The sequence below is a fragment of the Mizuhopecten yessoensis genome, unplaced genomic scaffold (genome assembly GCF_002113885.1).
Source record: "Mizuhopecten yessoensis strain PY_sf001 unplaced genomic scaffold, ASM211388v2 scaffold8123, whole genome shotgun sequence".
NCBI lineage: Eukaryota > Metazoa > Mollusca > Bivalvia > Pectinida > Pectinidae > Mizuhopecten > Mizuhopecten yessoensis.
The window spans coordinates 1496390-1517250 of NW_018407390.1; the positions used below are offsets into that span (position 1 = coordinate 1496390).

Here is a 20861-nt window from a genome sequence, read left to right on the forward strand (position 1 = left end):
TAGGCAATGAAGTTTGGTTGATTACGACCTATGATATTTGATACTGGACCCTCAATGACAACACCCTGTTTTTAGCAAGGTGACATAAGCAATAACCTTTAGTTGCTTACAACCTGTGACGTTCTACACTGAACCCTCAATGATAACACTTGTTCGAAGTAAAGTGATGTAAGCAAAATATTTAGATTGCTACCGACCCGTTACCTTTACTACTGAACCTCTAATTACCATATCCTGTATAACAACCGTGATACTAAATATTGAATCCTCTGGGACAACACTCTACTTTTGTAGACTATAGTGACGAAAACAATAACCTGTGCTTACAGCCTGTAACCTTTCAATGGAACCCTCAATTACCACACACCGTTATTTGTACTGACATACATGTAAGCAATGACCTTTGGTTTGAATCCTCAGCACCTAAAACCTGTTCAGGTAAGAGTTAATACTTGTAGATTACTCTGCTATAAGCATAAAAATTAAAATCAAAGTGCTGTGACATGTTAACTGATCATGAAATGTACAGACAAAATAGCAAGTAACCATTTTTCATTTTTCTTTATGACATAGTTTATCATTACGGTCAATTAACACAAAGTTTCATGAATGGAAATATGAATAAATTATACAATTGATGAATGACTTGAACCAAATAATGGCACAAATTGATTTAATTTCACTAAAAAATCAATATTTATTAATTTCATTTCCCATTTTGGGCCAATTGTCACCTTCAGGAAATCCCCCAAAATCGCAAAACTAGGCCATAGTGGGTTTTTTCATTGTTGTAGAAAACCACCTGTTTGAACATTATAAATTTATAATTTGGAATTCATTTGATTAAAAATAACATTATTTGATTTTTTACTTATTTTGTTAAACCTCGTAACCTAATGAGTCTTTGTCAAAAGTTTTTTGACTTTAAGATAAAAAAAAACAATAGTAATAATCTCAAACAGAAAAAAATATTATAATGTACAAGTGTACATGTTTCCAATTTAGATTTTTTTATTTACTTTTGACTTTATTTAATCTGCACCTATCTATACACATAAGACGTTTCATATATTATATGAAATGTGTAGTAAGCAGTAATGCAAATTCGAAAATTTCCGCACAGCAATACCGTCTGAGAAAAATCAAAGGGGAAATATTACTCAAGCGAACGTTTACGATTTTGCATTAAATCCTTTTAGTGTTACCAATTTCTGTAATTGCTCTTTCTTCTCTGTCTGTTTGGTAATACTCTTCATATCACCAATTACGTGTTACTGCATCAGAATATATAGTATTCACATAATAATAATAATGATTTAACAATTGCGATACAAACTGTTGTCTACAGTGTATTACATAAATGGACATATGAGTCGTCATATATATATGTTATTGACATCCCCATGAATCGGATAGCTTTATATCTATATCGGTAATGAACTTTATATTTGTAAAAATGCGTATTACATTGATCACAAGTTTACGGTTAAGTAAACTTTTGAATTCTATATTATTTCTAGATTATTTTCTTAGGATTTGTTTTTTTGTCTTTCGTCGAATTTTAATAAATTTGGATCAAAGAATGTTTATGTTTTCTTATACAGTTTCAACAATCAAGAAAAACTCATTTTGAATTAAGATACGAGTTTTCTTTAACTTGGACATGTATTTGTAAGTATCAATCCAAACCATGAGTGTGTTAGAATATCATTATGCTACCTAAATTGATATTTATCACGTAAGATAGCATATGGAATATCAATTTACCTATATACACTATATACATATATCATTTTTTTGTAATTCTTTAAGAAGACTTAATACTATGCATAAACATCATCACATTCATGCTATTAATGAAAGCACCTCATACCAAATATTTGATAAATGGAGGTGGTATGTTTGTGTAAATAACAATAGTACATTTCGGCGTTGTCTCCTCAGCCATTTTGCCATGTGATATGTTTCAGCTCAATCAATAATCTGGGCAAAATATCCATACGTTCACTGATAATGTTTCATTATCACGATTCCTTTTCTCTTGCATTTCATATCAAAGGATATTTTCCCGTTAGTGAGGTTGTTTGTTATTTTTCTAGTATTGTAACCGTTTAAAAGGAAAGGAACATTCTAGCTCTGCTGTCAGGTGTCACCTTGAAAGTCTTACATGTAAGTAACATACCAAGAAATCGTAAATAGCAACGAGTCTGTTTAAAAAAATAATTACTAATCATAGCAAAATTATGGACAAAGGTGATTGGTACGACTGTATCGGTAATGTCGGAGAAAACCTTATTAAATATACTGGCACTTCTTACCATACGTGTACTTCATGTAAAATGGAATCCGTTAATATCACAGATATTTACTTTCATTATAAACAAGTTATTTTCCATCAGTACGGTGTACGAAGTAGTCATAACATTATACCTCTGCTGTATACTGTTTTGTCAGTTACCATACCGTCAGCACTGGGTACATTACACCCACCTCTGCTGTATACTATTTTATCAGTAACCATACAGTCAGCACTGGGTAAATTACACCCACCTCTGCTGTATACTGTTTTATCAGTAACCATACAGTCAGTTTTAGGTACATTACACCCACCTCTGCCGTTTACTGTTTTATCAGTAACCATACAGTCAGCACTGGGTAAATCACACCCACCTCTGCCGTTAACTGTTTTATCAGTTTCCATACAGTAAGCACTAGGTACCTTTCACTCACCTCTGCTGTATACTGTTTTATCAGTTACTATACCGTCAGCACTGGGCACATTACGCCTCTCTCCACTTTTAACGGTTTTATTGGTTACCATACAGTTCACAATAAGCGTCAAATACACAGTAAGTTACGAGAAAATATGTACATCTAACTGTCCTCTAGATAATCATATATTTCGTCTTTCGGGTCCTGCGGACTTTCCACTGGTATGGCGGGTAGGGGGATGTCTCGTCCAATCCGAACCCTAGGGGAAGTTACTTGAGGGGTTATTGGAAGGCCAGGGGAGCCCAAAACCTCGTTTAAATTCAATAGTTCCTGTAATGCTCTCACAGATGGAGTGCCTATGCAATAGAAAATAAAATAATATCAAACACTGTACAAGGAAAATCTTACAATTACAAAATCTTAAAAGAATTTACAATCAATATAACTAGTTGATCTATAATAATGTAGTAATTAATATTTCAATGTAATCAGTAAATATAATACAATATAATCAGTTTATATAACGCAATGTGATCAGTTGTTATCACTCAACATAGGCAGGTCATTGAATGAAATGAAATAAACCCACCTGTATCATTTGACGTTAATCTATCAGATATTCATTACTCTTACATGAAATTTGATTTTTCTAAATTTTGAATAGAATAAAAAATTATACCAAGGAATATCACCTGCATTGTTGTTTAGACGTAATTACAACTGACCTTAGTGACTGGTTAATATATTGCACGACATAAGTATGCTATAAAATATTGTTGCTGTTGTTGACTTTTTTTATCGGAACAGTTGACACAACATAAGGAGATTGTTGTCTGTTTGCAGCAGTATCGTGTATTTACCTGAGGTATCCACACAACTCGCAGACGCGCTATTACTTTGTGTTGTCGAAGAACCTGAAATACATTACAGAATTACAATGTTAACAAAATGCTTACTCATTTCCACTAACTAGAATGAAACAATGTCATACATCTTAAGAAAGCATGTGATTGTTTACATCTTTGATGGAGGAAGCCTTTGACAATTTGACTACTTTTTTGTTTATTCCATTTGCATATATTTCATCATAGCAAATTAATTATAGTTTATGTTAAACGTTGTAGTGTAATAGTTAACGCATGAAACCACATAACCGGTGTTCTTACCAACAAAGACGGCTGACTAAAATTAGTACTTACAAAAAATACTACAAACCTTTGTTTTAGTGTCGATAGAAATGCACATTGTATATCATAACATATATGACGTACCTGATAGCACAATGTGTGCGCGGACGACTACATCACTGTGTACGTTCACACAGTAGTAAAACAGTGCTAACTGCAACGTTAGGACTGATATGTGAGTGATTCTGTTTTAATTACAAACCCACAATCGTTTTTTATATAACTTTTATATTTCCTGCACAACTTTTCTCAGGATTTTCCAGGTTATTATACAATGTACCTCCTGATATCCTCAACGGAACGCCATTGATAAAACGTCGTCGTGGACAGGATAATGATATCTCATTGACAAAGAGTAAAACGGCGCTTGATATTTAGAAGTCGTTCTTATTTTTGTCTCTTTTCTGAATGTAATCAGTAGATAACCACTGATAAAAATCCGTTCCGGTCCAGCTATGATCTAAATTGATTAGTGTGATTAAAGGATCTGTATCAAATGGTTTAAAACAATACGTGTAATCAATGTTTGATTATAGTAACACAGCACAGTCATATGAATAAACCAAATAATCACACGTACTTCTTATAGATTTACAATACAATTTACCACCATTATCAACGTCATAAATACCAGGATATACCACTGTAAACTGATGTCATAGAGTGGATAATGCCTTAAAATTGTATCAAGTGTCTGCTATTGTTTGTCATAAAAATATCATTGAGGAAGTCCTCATTTGTTTATCGGAATGTTTCATTATATACTGTGATGTATTAGTGAGTTAGTAAATAATAAGCGCATGCATATTACATAGCAATAACGTTAGAGCTTTTGGAAGACGGACATATGACAAAGGACAAAATATACGTTTGTATTCCAAACACAGAATACATCGTTCGTTTCAAAAATTGTTTGTGTAATAATATAATCCTTTTAAACTGGACGTGATAATCTCGGATGAATTATTTTATATGGTTATTCTTGAAAAGAAATACATCAACTGTAAATGGCTCAAATTAATTGTATGCTAATTTTATTATCAAAGATAAGAATGAAGAATAATAACGGCTTTATGATAATTACTTATATATATATATCGATGATTGGCAGTGCGTTTGTCAGATAAGTCATATATGTACAAAAAACCAACATGTGGTTTGTTTTAGCAAAAAGGATTAATGGAACGAATATTAGAGGGACAAAAAAATATCCTAATGTGAAAAATGAACACAATCGCTGTAATTTACTCAAAACAGTATGAAAAACGATTAATAAAAACATATTTTTGTAGTTATATATATACAATGTTGGGCTTAATGTTACACGATATTAAGCTTTTTTTTTAAACCAAAGGAAATGGCATTTGTTAAGATCCACAGACAGACTCCGAGGCTTCCTAGTTCCGTGGCTCCCCTAACCACGGGCTTCCTAGTACCGCCAGTCGTTGTAGCATCTATGGATTTTAAAATATACTAAAAAGCATCCACACAAAGCCACTCAAAAATCTAACACGTATTGCCATGCGGACCTCTATTGCTCACCTGGCCGAGTATTGACATACTCAATAGGCTCAATAAAGCATGGCGTTTCATTTGTATACACGTTCCCAGTATCCTCATTTGCGAGAAACTCATCCAATTGATCATTCGCATAAATGTCCTCCTCCATTACATCGTTTATGTAAAGTTGATCAAAGGTAGAAGTCGGGCGTTGAGGTGTGAGTGTGGGTGATGGGTCAGCTTGTCGACTATGTCGTGTGTTAACTAAAGAAAAGGTTTTATTGAGTGGTGCAGAATGGATACAGGTACTTCTGGACGGAGCATATATAGTCATTCAAACACACAAAATGTAGAACATGAGTTAAGGTAATGTTAGTCTACGTAGTTAGTAAGAAAGGTTGTATACATAGAAAGAAAAAAAAGAAAAAAAAAGGATAGGCTGGGAAAATCACTCTTGTTTCTATATATATCTTGTTGTTTCATGACACCGTATGTAACCGTCAATCTTTAATCTACTGTGAATGCCACTGTCAGCCTAATTGTTTTTATACATCAGAAGCCATTTCACTGTAAAGGTTGGAAAAATAATATTTTCGACGCATTAATCAAAGAAAATATAAACTCTATGTCATATTCATGAATTTACATACAGTATCAATTTTTCAGTGTCTGACTTGCTAGTAAGAATGTTAGTTTCGTATTTGTATATATAAACCTTTATCCTCGTGCTAAACCGTACCTGAGTTAAAACAACTATCTACTGCAGTTAACAGCATACATAAAGCTTAACATGCTTATATACAAAATATGGAATACATTTACACATTTATGTAAAGCTACATTTATATAAATATCTTGTTTTACTACACATGCAAAGCTATGTATTATTTTCATTCAGTCAGTGCTTATTAAAGCCAATTATTAATACTATTTTCCGAAACGCAGTTTCTAGATATGAATACAAATCTAAGTCCAAGCATAATGATATGCAAAACGTAACATTAATACCTTTATCTTCAACTAATATATGATCTCGATTGAAGTTATTCAACAAGTATAACTAAAGTACACTGGTTAAAAGTGTACTGAAGATGTATTGCTAGGCTCTCTTATTATATTTCTTTTATTTTGTTACTGTATAACTAGCTTACCGGTATACTGTTTAGCAGCACTAGATTTGGCGAATCTCTTCGACAGTGTTCCCACGCCACCAGGATTAGATGCATCAACACCTGGTTCAATGGCTTTCGCTTCAGACTTATCCCTTCCGTTGTCAAAAATTACACTCTGTTTTGCGCAGACGGATTTAGGTGGATTTCGTTGAATAACGGATGTAGTCACTGACCAATTGGAAATACCAAAGAATCATAGAATACGTGTCATATTAATAATTTCTTATAAATATGTTTCTGTCACACAGTCTTTAGAACCAGTTCTTCTCCGTGTGTTATGCCGACTCTGGCATTTAGCATTGGTATATTTGTATTCAAACTGATTTCCCGGTTTACCATGATTTTGAAATTGTTTGAAGAGGAAATGAATTACTGGAGGATATAATGTCCCTTGATAATAAAAAAGAAAGAAACTGAGTGTCCATCAGTCTCATATAAAAAAAATACTGTCGATCGTAAAATGAAAGTTGATGTTTTGTTATCATTTGTCACCGCGTTGTTATGAAGTTTGATGTGTCGTTCTCATTTGTCTATGATCAAGTGAATTTCAATTAAATAGCCTTGGCTTATTTGACTTCAACATTTACCCCTTGCAGCCCATGCACACAAATTAACTAACTGAACAAAGGTTACAGATTTATTGATTTACCTTTTAATACTTATAGAGAAATTGTTTTTGCAAAGATCTGTAACAGGGTGACCTATTAAACATGTGGCAGCGGCAAGCACAAGACAAACTCTTCATGCTACATACAAATCAAGAGTACGTAGAAAATGTTATTGGCATTGGATTAAAGCTTACTTATTACCCTTAATTTGTCACGTCATGCAGGCTAAAGAAAATTTAAAAAAAAGTACCTCTTTCATTAAGTGGGTTGCGGTTTAGGTGAACACCTTTAAGTTGATCCTCTAAGTTCGGTACAGACTGGGATCGTAGCTTCATCATCCTGTCTCTGCCATCTACATGAAAAGCGAAAACATAAATATATTAACGTGTAGAATGTAGCCGACACTTTCCACCTTTAGTTCAGGTTCTGGCATTCCTGTAATGATTACGTGAATGGTGTAACATGTACGCTGTCAGAAAGGAAACAATCCGACTCATATTTAAAACGAAGGCATGGCTTCATTTACATGTAGCTTTAACGAAAATTGGATGTTCGAAGAAAGATAATTTTGATTAAAATAAATGTTCCGATATTGATTGATATTAAAACACTTAAGATGGCTTTAACGTGGTCCAACTACTACAACTGAAATATAACTTTTACATACACGTACTTAATGAGTAATTTTCCCTGTTAATTAATATAAAGAATTATATGACAGCGGTGAAACCTCGTTGGCATAAAGCAATCTTATGTTTACATCATTGCTACTTGAAAATAAAACAATTTTGAAAACAAATGCCAAATAAGTGAGTTTTTGATGTTATTTTCGGATCTACGAGGTTCTCATCATAAAATGCTGAAATTGAATATATATACAAAGCAAAAGATAACACAATTGATGCTGAATATATGAGAGGTACTATTTCAATTTTTTTCTACATGCTTTAACATTCAGTATTTAAAGTGTAAATTTTCAGCTAGAACTTTTACATCTTAATCAGGAATCATTCCATTCGATGAAATGTTTAATGTTTACTATAGTTTGTTCAATGTAGATGAGACATAACTAAATAGCTCATGGATACTTGAATATACATTTAAGGCAAAGAGTACCATTGCTAAAGTTATAACAGATGTATATAGAAAATATGATACAAGGATGGGGTTTTTGTCTAGCTTATGGTTACCTCCACTGGCTGCATATTAGTTTTTCATTTCAACGCTATTGATTTTAAATCCTGAAAATACTACAAACGCTATAATAAAAAAATTGAATTAAAATATTTTTTCGGAATATATGTCTAGAAAATGTTTTTATAACAGTGTCATTGGTGATGATTAATGTATTTTTAATATTATTCTACCCTTTACCATATTTTAAAAACTGACTGAGCTTCATATTCACTTAGCAAAGTTACAATTTCTAATTGATATATGTTTAATAATGATAATAACATGTCCATTAAGACACCACATGCCAAGAGCTGTCATGCATAAAGCTAAATAAATTTTGAACTGCAAAAAATGCAAACAGAAGTGCTCTAAAAATAAAACTTCAATATACAATGTACCCTGTGTATCAAATTTTAAATGGCCAGTTATCAAAATGATGAAATATAAAACTTCATGAAACAGTTATCTCAATACTTCCAGTTTACAGGTCCTTGTGTAAGATAACGTTCATTCAGCTTCGATTGAGTAATGCAGATTGAACGTAATTAACTACGTGTAAATAGTCATTAAGTACAAAAAATACAGAAGTGAAATATCTTAATATACAGGGACATACATAAAGGGAGTTGGAGTTGGTTAATATACACCATTTGCACGCACCGTGATAACGTTCCATTATATAGCGTTCCACGCCGAAACACTTACAAGAAAAAGCCATACCCACAATTATATCAGTTATACAATTTACTGTCACCGACAGCAGAGCATCCCACCATATTTGGTACACCAAGCACAGATATATTTATACATGTAGCATGTGTATTTTAACTACCCGGCATTCCCCATATATTTGGAGCGGTTGGGCGACGTGCATTGGGCATCCTGCGAGCCACGTTATCACGATCGTAGTCTCCACTTGATAACCGTCCCTTCCTTCCTGTGACCAAAATCTTATTACTTTTCGTGTCAGAGGACTTACTTGGAGTTCCCCCAGATCCTGAAGATGATATATTGCAATGGAAAATAAGCACTCTATTACAATTCAGTTAAGGCGGGTTTCACATTTATACAACGTCAATAAAGATAGTCCACTTATTGAAAATTGATGTAAAATCTTAAAATACACGTATAAGGTTTAAAAACATTAGCAATAAGAAACAAAACAAAACAAAAAATCAACTAATATTATTCAGGTTATAATACACACATTGAAACTCGTCACTCGCCTATTCTAATTGGAGTGAGTACATGGATTTCTGTTTGTCTGTTATTTATAATCTATATAATTTAAGATTATTATTTACTAATTTATAAGAAAAAAATATATATTTGGTTTCGCCTTGTGAGACGGATATTATGACATCGTATTTTTTTCAAACACTTAGTGATGCCAGTTTTTAATCAAGATGAGTTCCGTTTCAAAGGTTTGAGAGGACAAACAGACAGACACTTGATTGTATCTTCGGATAAAAAGAGTGTCACAAATACAGCATGTTCTATTTAACGTAAACAGAAATATTTATTTTGAATTGAAAATCAAGTTGAGTTAATAAAAATTAAGAAGACAAACAGGCAAACATGTAAATATAAAATATAAAAAGATTTAGAACAAAATAGCAATATGTTTTTATATTAACCCTTTCATCACTGTAGACCACAATGGACTCATTCATATCAATTTTATGGTAGAGTTTATTAAAGTTGCATAGGGGTGAAAGGGTTAAACGGATACATCCCTAAACACAGAACAATAATGTGACAGGATATCATCACAAAACCAGCGATGAGGACGTCAACAAATACGATTGTTCCAAAAGAAAAGAAATGATTATTGAAAAACAGCAGTATGTCTTTACGTTCCAGTATAGTCCCGTATACAGACTTCATTGGGTAACAATTCAAGGATAGTTACTTAAGGAATATACCGATTCAGAGTATAATACATTTCCTTATTGTGCATTAAGAATTCTTTTCAACAAATGATGGTACAGAAAAAGATTGACCAACAGGTTAGGCATAGATAAGTTTTTTCCGAGGAAAGATCGAAAAGCAGTTTGTATGTAAAATTAAAATTATTAGAAACAACAATATAGATTACACACATAAATAAAATAAAATAAAAAATGTGGTGTATGGGGAGATAACATAAAATAAATGGTACAGGGGAGATAACTCTCGTTGTGTGTTTATATTTACAAGATTCTCTCCAACAACAGGACGGCAGACCAAACATGGTCTATAATATTATAAATGGTCTTCCCAAAGGAATTCAAGATTTATCAATAGTAACTTTTGTTAGAACATATGACAGCACCACTATATATTTATGTATTATTAACGCCGGCTATATAGTATAGAACACTTTTAGTTTGTAGTAGTGGTTTTAAGGTGTATATAATATCATTATGATAGTCTCTCCACGATGATTCATTGGGAAAACACAGAGAAGACATACACGTACTCCATTCACTGATATGTAGATATAGGCTAGATATAAACAACCTACTTATCTTTCCTTTTAAATAGTGGAGACAGGTGCACTTCATAATGAAATTTATATTAATTATGAATGGTATTTCATAGGTATCTCTAGGAACTATTTTAAATTTAGAATAAAGGTTGATAACTATCTTTTATCAATTGCATCATCACATGATTTAGAAGCATGAAGTATAGTGTGAGAGTGTATTGGAGGCGATTCGATTTTGGTAAAGTTTCCAACAGTAATCGTTATTCACTGTTAAACTTGGAATATTCAAGACACAAGTCTATTCAGAAGGTAGAACCTCTGAACCAGGAATAAGGAAAAGCTATGATCAGTGGACTTTGATACCCACGTCTTCATTCAGTATCAAGTTGTACTGTGAGGGCTTATGTTTGACGTCATTAAAATTAAGAATCCTGTAAACATCTGCGTATTGATGATGTGGACAAAATATCACAACTTCGCGATGCTGTACCGACAGAGTGAAATTATTATTTCAAAATATGTTGGTTGATAGTAATCTGACGTAAAATATTGTATTTTATCGTTATTGTTGAAAATACTCGACATTGCTCTAACTGTGCTGTGTTTAAGTGTACCTAAAGTGTACATGACCACGGGGAAGTCATAAATGTTTTCGTTTAACTAATAGCCCTATCTGTATTGTTTATAAACAAAATAAATGTGTTAACATAATGGGGTTCTTTTCGGGAAATGTCTTTAGTTGCGGTCTTGCATATGATATATTCATTGTAATATAAGTATCTGCATATGCCTAAATAGCATGATAATTTGTTAAGATCATTCGTTTAAACTTAGTACCACTGATGATCCTAAAATGGCGAGATGGCCAATGTTAAAGAATTATTTACTTTGAGAGGCTTTCTACATCAACAGATTTAGTCTTTTTAACAAATGCTTCCCTACATTGTAGTTCCAGTGACAATTATCTTATTAATAATGTATTAGTATTTGTTAGGAAGAATCATATTAATTGAGAAAGAAAGCTTTCTTATTGTTATATCTATATTTAACTGATATTTAAATATACCTATGATTGGAGGAGGTGGAGGAGGAGGGGGAGGCGCAGGATTCCCCAGAGCTGGAACGGATTGGTCTGCTTTCTCTGTTAAAAATATAATTACATTAGTCTGGAATACAGTTAATTTAGCTTCCGATTTGTCATAATGAAGCGTCACGTGTAACTCTTTATAGATTATTGTATGTGTGATCAGTCTAGTTTTGATAATTAGGTTTTTCATGCAGAATTTACTTTCTATGAGTTCATCAAGTCAAAATGATCGGTGAAGACCATTTGAAACTATCGTATACATGTAAAGGCGATTCAGAAAAAAGACAGTTTTTCAGGAAATGTCAATGAATCAGAATATTACAACATGAGACAAAATATGCCTAAATAATATCTTACTATATCTAAACGAATACGAAATGAAATATCACAAGTATTGGTATACGAATGTAATGATTGTTAATAAATGGCATTGCATTACTTACAATATAATGTTACGTATGTAAAATAACACGGACAACAATACAGCAATATATTGGTTAAAAATTGAAACATTCCAAACCATAGAGAGAGCATCTTGCAATGCAATTAATTGTATACCATATGCTAAGTAATTAAACACAAAATATTCATACACTAATAAATATAATGCAATATATATAGATAAATACTTAAAATAAGGTATGCATAGAATATGCCTTATCTAACAAGTACATAGCTACTGGATTAACTTTCTTCAATTGCTTACTTGATTGATTGACAAACATTTGGCCAGTGTACGCCAATATTGATCTAGGTACGTTTTGATACTATTTTGTTCACATACGAAATATTAATGACCTGCATGTATATATCATGTCAACGATTACACCCACGTCACACTTTAAGAAAAGTTGTTAACATGAATCGTTCTTATTATACACTACACCAGATACTAAATAAAGACTTTTAACCAACTACTGTGCAAAATCACATATCACACCAAAACAGGGATGATAAACGGGAAGTGCTATTCCTCAGACAAACTCGTTTTGTTATATAACATAAATCTAAAACAAGTTTTGGTATTGAAAAACACTTATTTATAACAATAAATGATTTTATTTGAAAGAGTGAAATTTTCCGATAAATCATGATTTTGTCAAAGGTTTAAAACTTGTGGTGTAACATTATTAACACGACACACAGCAAGGAACAGATTAACGTTCCAGATAGACTTGACGGGAAAAGTTCACTTAGTTGACCTTTGACCTAGAATTAAAGATCACATTGAACCACTAACAGTACAATGCTCACCTTCTGTAGATGATGCAGGTATACTTGAAGCGCCATCAGTTTGAAATAAAAAGCACTTATTTCAAAATGGTGAAACAGATGCATTTCTTAATCTACATTTTTGATGGATATGAAAGCCACTGTAACCTTAATCCACTGCACTGCAGGTCCTCTGAGGGTAATGCAAGTATACTTGAAGGTTTATGAAGATATTTTTCAGTATCTAAAATTTACTACCCGGACTACTTGGTATTAGAAGAAAACCCAGAAGAACCAGTATAAATACATATATATCTTCCTTCGTTTGAAGGGAAGAAAATGATGAAATGACAGGAATGTGCTATGAGATTACATGGTTTATAATTGGATGTAACTATTGTTAGTTAAATTGAACCAGGAAATACTTGTATGAATACCATGACGTGTCGGAGGAATTGGCGGGGCTTTAAATGATGGCGGTGCCCTGGAAGCTTTCTTTGTGTCTGTAAATTTCCATGAAATGATATGAGTGTTGATTTCAAAAGATGAATATATTACATAAATGATTTATCTTGATATCAAATCCCAAGTACAAAACAATAATCCAGCTAAGATGCTGCACAAATTGCGAAAAATAAAAGTTATTATAATGTTGATGTATATATGGTGAAATACATATATATATATAAACATATCTGGAATAAAAACATAAATCTTTCAGATCGTCCGCTAGGCCTTTCTGCCTTCTTATATATATATGAAGCGATATAAATGTCAAGCCTCATTAGCTCACTTTAAACACATCCCATATTATACTGGTAGAACGGTAGAAATAAAGTGCGCTGTTATACAAAATACTGAAGAAGGTTTTCCTCAATATTTACCGGCAATGAAAGCTGTTTGAAGACAGATACAGTACAGTATATGTGTATATGTTGTGTTAGTTAGGCTTATATGGTACACACCCTTTGGGGAAACACGGGGAGGAAGCGTAGACTTATGTGGTGGTGATATTTCAGTAGTATTCACGACCTTTGTTTTCCCAGTAGTTACTGTAATTTAACGGTTTTTATAATATGTTTAATAATACACATAAAGAGAGAAACGCTTCATAGCATGACTCAGTGATATGTCATCGAAAATTCCAGATTCCAGAAGTATATGTCATTTTCTGGGATAGGTATATATATATTTATGTATTCATACAAATTTCGAACCAAAGATTCGTACAGGAAGAATATAGGAACACAGGAGACAACAAAACATCATAACAACCATGTAATAACCTCAACAACGGAGATACATCAAAATGATTGTATATCCATTACAGCGCATGTCTTCTTTTTAGTATTTTAAGCATAAATGAAAATACATTTTTGTATAATCGAAAATCCAACCTAATGATTGACCTTATATAAATCAATTATGCAAAAGATGACATCGTTTTGACTCAAACAATAAGATGAATGTGTAGAATAAATAATTAAGTTATAGATTATTTAAGGTGGATATGAAATTCATCAGAACGGTTGGATCTATGAAATTTGGATGCCAGTTGTTAGATATATAGTAATGGGGGTTAAAATATGAATACCATGGGAGGTCAACGGTATCTCTGGTGCTTTAAACGATGGTGGTGACTTCGACGGTAGCTTTACCTCTGTAAATATGGATATGTATATATGATAGAGATAGGTACTGAAATAAAACGTCAGCTCTAATCTAGCTTGGGCACAGTTTCATTCTATAAGCTTTTCATTAAATAAGTATTCAAAAATTATTGTTAAACATGTTGGTAAAGGAATAAAACATAAAGTGGTATTATTTTCAAAACCTAATATGATTCATTGTGATATTAGTTTCTAGCTATTTCTACTTATGAAAAAAAAGATTATACGGGGTGAAAAATGTAAAACTGATAAAACAAAGGATTACTTTAGAATACGATAACGGTAAACGGTGAAACCAGGGTAGTGTTCTGGATAAGAATTAATTTAATATTACTGCTTTAAGGAAGGGACAAATGGGAAAAGGTCTAAGCATATAATATGTGGCGTTAGTTAAGTGTATATATATATCAACACACCAATTGGCACGATAGGAGGAGGAGCCGGTGCCTTATAATTCGGTGGTGGTATCTCTGGACTAACATCGGCCATTGTTTGTCCGGATAACACTGTAATTGAATGCAGTTTGCGTCTATTCAGTGCAATAACTAAATGTGCAAAACATATGTACATCAACAATTGAACAAAATATATGTCAAGTGCTTGCAAAAACTAAATAAATATGCAGAAATGTGTTTATTTCATCAAGTATAGTGTGATTTGTTTTACATTGTTAAATTTATGATTAAATCTCAAACCACTTGGCTGCAGCAGATACAATGTGTTTTATTTAATAGGAAAAAAGAGAAATTGCCGATGGCGATATGGCCGGATTGCTGCAGTACATTTTCATGTAAAGCATCACATGTGATACGCATCCCTTGAGATACAAAAAACATCCAAGTTCAGTTGATGTAGGACAGGTAGTTATATAACTTAGTAAGTGACCTAAACCAATCTTCTAAACCATAGTGCATATGGGGCCTGACCTCAACCTATCTTCTTAACCTTGACAGTGAAGCGGAAAATGTGGATCAGACGCAGTATCTGAAGCATCGCATGTGATTAGCATCCTTTGATACATAAGTCATGCAAGTTTAGTTGATGTGGGATAATTAATAACTTGGAAACTGAGCTCAACCATTCTTTTTAACCTTAGTGGAGACAGTCGGACAATAAGAAAGACAGACAGACGGACGGTATTTGCGTATTGCAGAGTTATCTTCTCTTGTGAATAGGTATTAATTGTTACGTCGTTGGTTTGTGTGAGAAAATTACGTCGTTTTCTCAAAAATCGATGACGTTACTCTCACAAACCAATGACGTAGCAATCAATACCTGTTCACAAGAGAAGATAACTCTGCAATACGAAAAGACGGAATATGTGTATGTACCTATAATTAGGTACATGGGTATGTACAGTTTGAGGGTGACTGGCATATACATGTCCGTGTGTACACTTAAATGTAAATACGGTTCAAAGAAGTAATATTAATAGTAAAATCCGATGTAGCATAGACAATTAGAAACGTTAACGTAGATAGGTTAGGCTTGTTAAAGTATTATAAGGTGATGTGTATCAAATATGAGTACTTTCTGTATATTTTTTTGACATTTTTTAAAATGAATATTTATAAAAAAACGAAGACACAATGTTGATGTTAGCTCAATTGGATCAGGTTTCACTCAGCGTTTTATAAACCGACACTTTCCGTGGGGTTTTTTTGACATATAAATAGAATATTTTGTATGATATATTATGAGTCTGATAAATGAGATGGTCCACCTCATCTATAAATATGAAATCATTGTAATACGACATACCTTTGTCAAATCCAGGTTGGTCGTTTTCATAGCCCAAAACAGGTTTAACTTCACAAGGAGGTGGAGGAGTTTCCTCTCGCCGTACAGGTGGACTTTCAGTTTGAGGATGAACATGGAAGTCTTTTTGCCATGAAACTACGACAGTAAATAAAAAAAACGAATGAATCGTGAAACATGAGACTGCAAAACCCCAAACATCGGTCAGCGACATTGAGTTATATATTTTGGGAAGATTAAATCAGAGGCATGTTTTTTCCTATCTTTGTCATAACTTTAACTCTGCTGATTAATGTGATTTCAGGATGGGGTGAGCTTTTTTAATATTTATTATTTTAAGACCCTAGTTAAAAAAAATAGCTACAGTTTCACGTTGTCTGAGCATGTCTATTGTTGCTTGCAATGATAGTACAACTATTTACCGGGGTAAGGATAGAATTACTGATACAAAGTAATCTGAATTTGTTTTCTTCCATTTCATGTGGCACACAGCTAGATTTGATTAGTTGTTGCCAATCCAAATAACTTTTGCCATTATTGATTTTGAGACATGGCATTTTTCAAAAACTGTTCAAAATATGATTTGCAAGACTTTTCTTATCCGCCTGATCCGCATCTGGGTGAACTGTGGGATTTTATTACCTTTATGTGTAATTCGAATGCCTTACTTCATATATCCTTATTACCAAGATTGGTAGTATTTCTGCTACTAAGGAGAAACGCTAGTAGGTCCTCCGTACGATAACACCCTGCATCTTGTTACAAATGTACGATTTGTGCTACATCTTATTTTTTATTTTCGTTGGGGGAAGAATGTTGAAGCCACCTTTTAATAATTTCCGCGATATAATGCGTTGTTATCAAAAATCAATAAATTGAAATTGTTAAGGAATATTGATTCGTTGGTTATGGTTCGTTGAATCATGAATTTGTCTACTGTTTAATCAACATTTCTTTCTCTACAATTTTAAGTGGATAGTTGTGTTCTAAATTAATTGCCAAATCAACTTGAATACTCTTTAAGTTATCCCAAAAAGCGGTTCAGCGTTTAAATAGATAGTGGGTTTTATCAACAAACTCCTCATCTTTACTTCAACAAAAGAATTAATGGTCGTTCTCTTAATATGCCTTATTTTTTGATATATTGAATTTTTGAAAACAACCTCAAGTTTTGTTTAATTGATGTCTATATGGCATATATCACATTTGGATTACTGATTAAACATCAATAAATTGCCTATGTATTCGTATGCAATATTCAATATCAAATAATTAATATCTTGTAAGAGAGGCTTGTAGAAAGATTTTGTTTAAGCAGGTATTCATTAACGCAAAATAAAACTATATTTTGCTTGTATTTTGCGGCTGTTATTTTCACTAAATCCCCCGTCCGCCCGATTAAAATCGGTGTTTTTTTTAGAGAAATAAGTCTGTTGTGACTGTTAACTATCTTAATTAAATTTCAGACCCACCATTTTCTCTAGTAACAACCCGCGAAAATGAAACACTATTAGCATTGTTAAAATGTACATGTAAGATATGTATACTTTTGTACTTCAGGTAAAATGTATGTTTACTACATTGTTAACAAAACACAGCCTAAAAATGATATAACTTGTTATAGACATACTGACATTTTGGTAATTAGGAGTTCACAGTCACGTACCTGCTGCGCGAGGAGATTTATGAAACTGCCCCGGATCTGGCATACTGACGCGTGTTTGAGGTGGCAGCTCAGGGCGGCCTCCCTTTCGCTTTGGGGCTACGGTATGGCTACCAGTCATGTCAGGGTGAAAGTGTCTGTTGCTACGAGCTGATTCTAAGGTGCAAATAGGTGATAAAAAGGTCAAAGATATAATAGACCTTCATGACTGAAAAATTGTTAATACATAGCTTTACACTACCGACGTAGCAAACCTCGTTAATCTGGACAAATTGGGTTTCCGATAACAGGAAAGGGTTAATGCAAAGCGGTACATAATACGCCCGTCCCACGTTGAACGAGCAATTGTTCACATCATTGAAAAATATCGTGTGAGTAATTAATGTTAAATGATAAATAATTCAACAAAACTAGTAGATCAATGAGTGCAATAAAACATCTGGAAATGCATATAGTTCTGCATTGATGAAATCTAGGGGAATCAAGTACGGTCAGATAATTAGGATCATACTCACACCAGTGATTAAGGGGGCATGACTCCATAAATTATAGTAGGAAAACTGTGATTATCCAACCGAGCTCTCGTGCAAATGTTCCTTCCTATGAACTTTGTAGTAAATATGTTAAAACTTACTCGATAAATTGTGCGGACACTGATTCCGCAATTGATTAAATATAACTCGGATAATGGGGGTTATTTAACTTGTTCGAGAACTCACGGTAATTTACCTCCCCGTGAAGTTTGTACTTAATCCATTGTAAATTATTCGAGATATCGAGCGGGACATTGTTTAAGCAGCTGATTAGAGGGGCATAACTCTGTAAATTACAGCACAATAATAGTTATCGTCGAACATGTCAAACCTCTTATACTAATAAAACTTTTTATGAAGTTTATATTCAATCCGTTGAAAATGACTCGATATATCGAGCGGACACTGTGCGCGCCTGCCCGCTTATTTCACGTGATAACATAAGATGTATAATACTGTACGACGGGCGTATACAAACCGGCATAACACGTAGGTTTGATATTAATGAGTGAAACCATATGCATGCCATTATGCTTTGAAAGTGATTAAAATTTGTAAATATAAAGAGCAGTAGAATTCTGGATTATCAGCCGGATTGACGATGGTTTGTCTTTTATTATAGTATAATTGCATACATTAATCAGCTAGGTCTACTCTTTTCTGATTTGTTCGTTTCATATTCCAAAATATTTTACTAATATTAAAACATGTTTATTATTACTATGCAGTCTACAGATATATCAGGTAGTAGGAAAATAAGGGTCACAAGGTTGGAACAAAGAAACCAGCAATGCAACAATTATGTATCATACCTTAAAATTGTAACGCCAACTTCATGAAATACATTAATGTTTATATATTACATCAGTATAGAAAAGATTGCTTAATGTCATCAACTGGACCCATTTTAACAGAAAATTACGTGAATTGATATTTAAAAGAGAGAGAAAGTGTTAAATCACATATGGAAAGAGAAATATACACATGAAGCGTGTGACATTCTTATGTGTAATTGATGGCATTGTTTTGTGATGTCACAGAAAAAGAAATTTTAAAAAATGCAGTACAGGCAGCGTTGCACTTCCATTTGTATGACAGCATGGTTTTGCAGTTGCTGAATTGAACATATAAGCCATCTGATAAATAAATATATGTAATAAAAATAATGTTAATACATTGTGAGGAGCAAAAACTCTAACTAATAAGTAAAAACGTATTTAAGTATAAGCAAAGAAAATATCTTTAATAATTCAATTGAGCTTTAAACAACTATAGCATGATACAGTGCTACATGAATACATTTAAAATATGCTCTATAAAGTTGATATACATGTAAATATGAAAAATAGATCAAACCTTTAGTGTCCAGATCATACTTTCTCATCTGACTTTTCAATGTGGCACCCGTTACAGTTTTAGGGCGTTGTACCGGAGGGACAGGAGCCTCGTAGTCGTAATCTTCAATCGAGAATAGAATAGAATATTACTTTAAAGATCTATTCTTCCTTAATGTTAAAAATCGCCTTCCAGAAGAGTTCCAAAGTAATTAATCTTTTGGTTGGTTAATTTAATATGTCACGTAAATATATTATTAATCAGAAGATAATTTTGATTTTACGAGAGAGGTAGATATTAATGACATAGTAGTTACTTACGTTGAGTGTAACATAACCGTTTAGTAATTGAGGAAAGACCCAAAAATAAGGTATGGCACATATTGAAACAAACTATTACAATGTTTTCATCTACTTAAAGAAGCGATTCCTCTAGATCACTAACCAACATACTTTTAGTAGTGAAGACCACAACACCAGATACAGTGTTAGTGAAGACCACAACACCAGATACTGTGGCAGTGAAGATCACAACACCCGATACTGTGGTAGTGAAGACCACAACACCAGATACTGTGGTAGTGGAGACCACAACACAAGATACAGTGGTAGTGAAGATCACAACACCATATACTGTGGTAGTGAAGACCACAACACAGAAACAGTGGTAGTGAAGACCACAACAACAGATACTGTGGGAGTGAAGACCACAACACCAGATACAGTGGTAGGGAAGACCACAACACCAGATACTGTGGTAGGGAAGACCACAACACCAG

At 33.1% G+C, this 20861-nt stretch overlaps 1 protein-coding gene across 15 annotated transcripts in view; it reads right to left on the minus strand.

Moving 5' to 3' along the window:
• Window positions 1-20861, minus strand: part of LOC110455056 (nascent polypeptide-associated complex subunit alpha, muscle-specific form-like) — a 78773-nt gene that overhangs the window by 8624 nt on the left and 49288 nt on the right. For 3 of the 15 annotated variants that reach the window (XM_021504974.1, XM_021504975.1, XM_021504973.1), the window contains 14 exons: window positions 20105-20206; window positions 18219-18371; window positions 16556-16690; window positions 15211-15300; window positions 14719-14784; window positions 14090-14176; window positions 13562-13627; window positions 11892-11966; window positions 9188-9352; window positions 7430-7531; window positions 6551-6739; window positions 5442-5663; window positions 3573-3626; window positions 29-3068 (listed from right to left, as the gene is read on the minus strand). In XM_021504974.1, the coding sequence (XP_021360649.1) occupies window positions 2875-3068; window positions 3573-3626; window positions 5442-5663; window positions 6551-6739; window positions 7430-7531; window positions 9188-9352; window positions 11892-11966; window positions 13562-13627; window positions 14090-14176; window positions 14719-14784; window positions 15211-15300; window positions 16556-16690; window positions 18219-18371; window positions 20105-20206 (1700 nt within the window). In that variant the 3' untranslated portion in view covers window positions 29-2874. The remainder of the gene's footprint in view (window positions 1-28; window positions 3069-3572; window positions 3627-5441; window positions 5664-6550; window positions 6740-7429; window positions 7532-9187; window positions 9353-11891; window positions 11967-13561; window positions 13628-14089; window positions 14177-14718; window positions 14785-15210; window positions 15301-16555; window positions 16691-18218; window positions 18372-20104; window positions 20207-20861) is intronic. The other 12 variants (XM_021504976.1, XM_021504977.1, XM_021504980.1 and 9 more) reach the window with 12 other exon arrangements.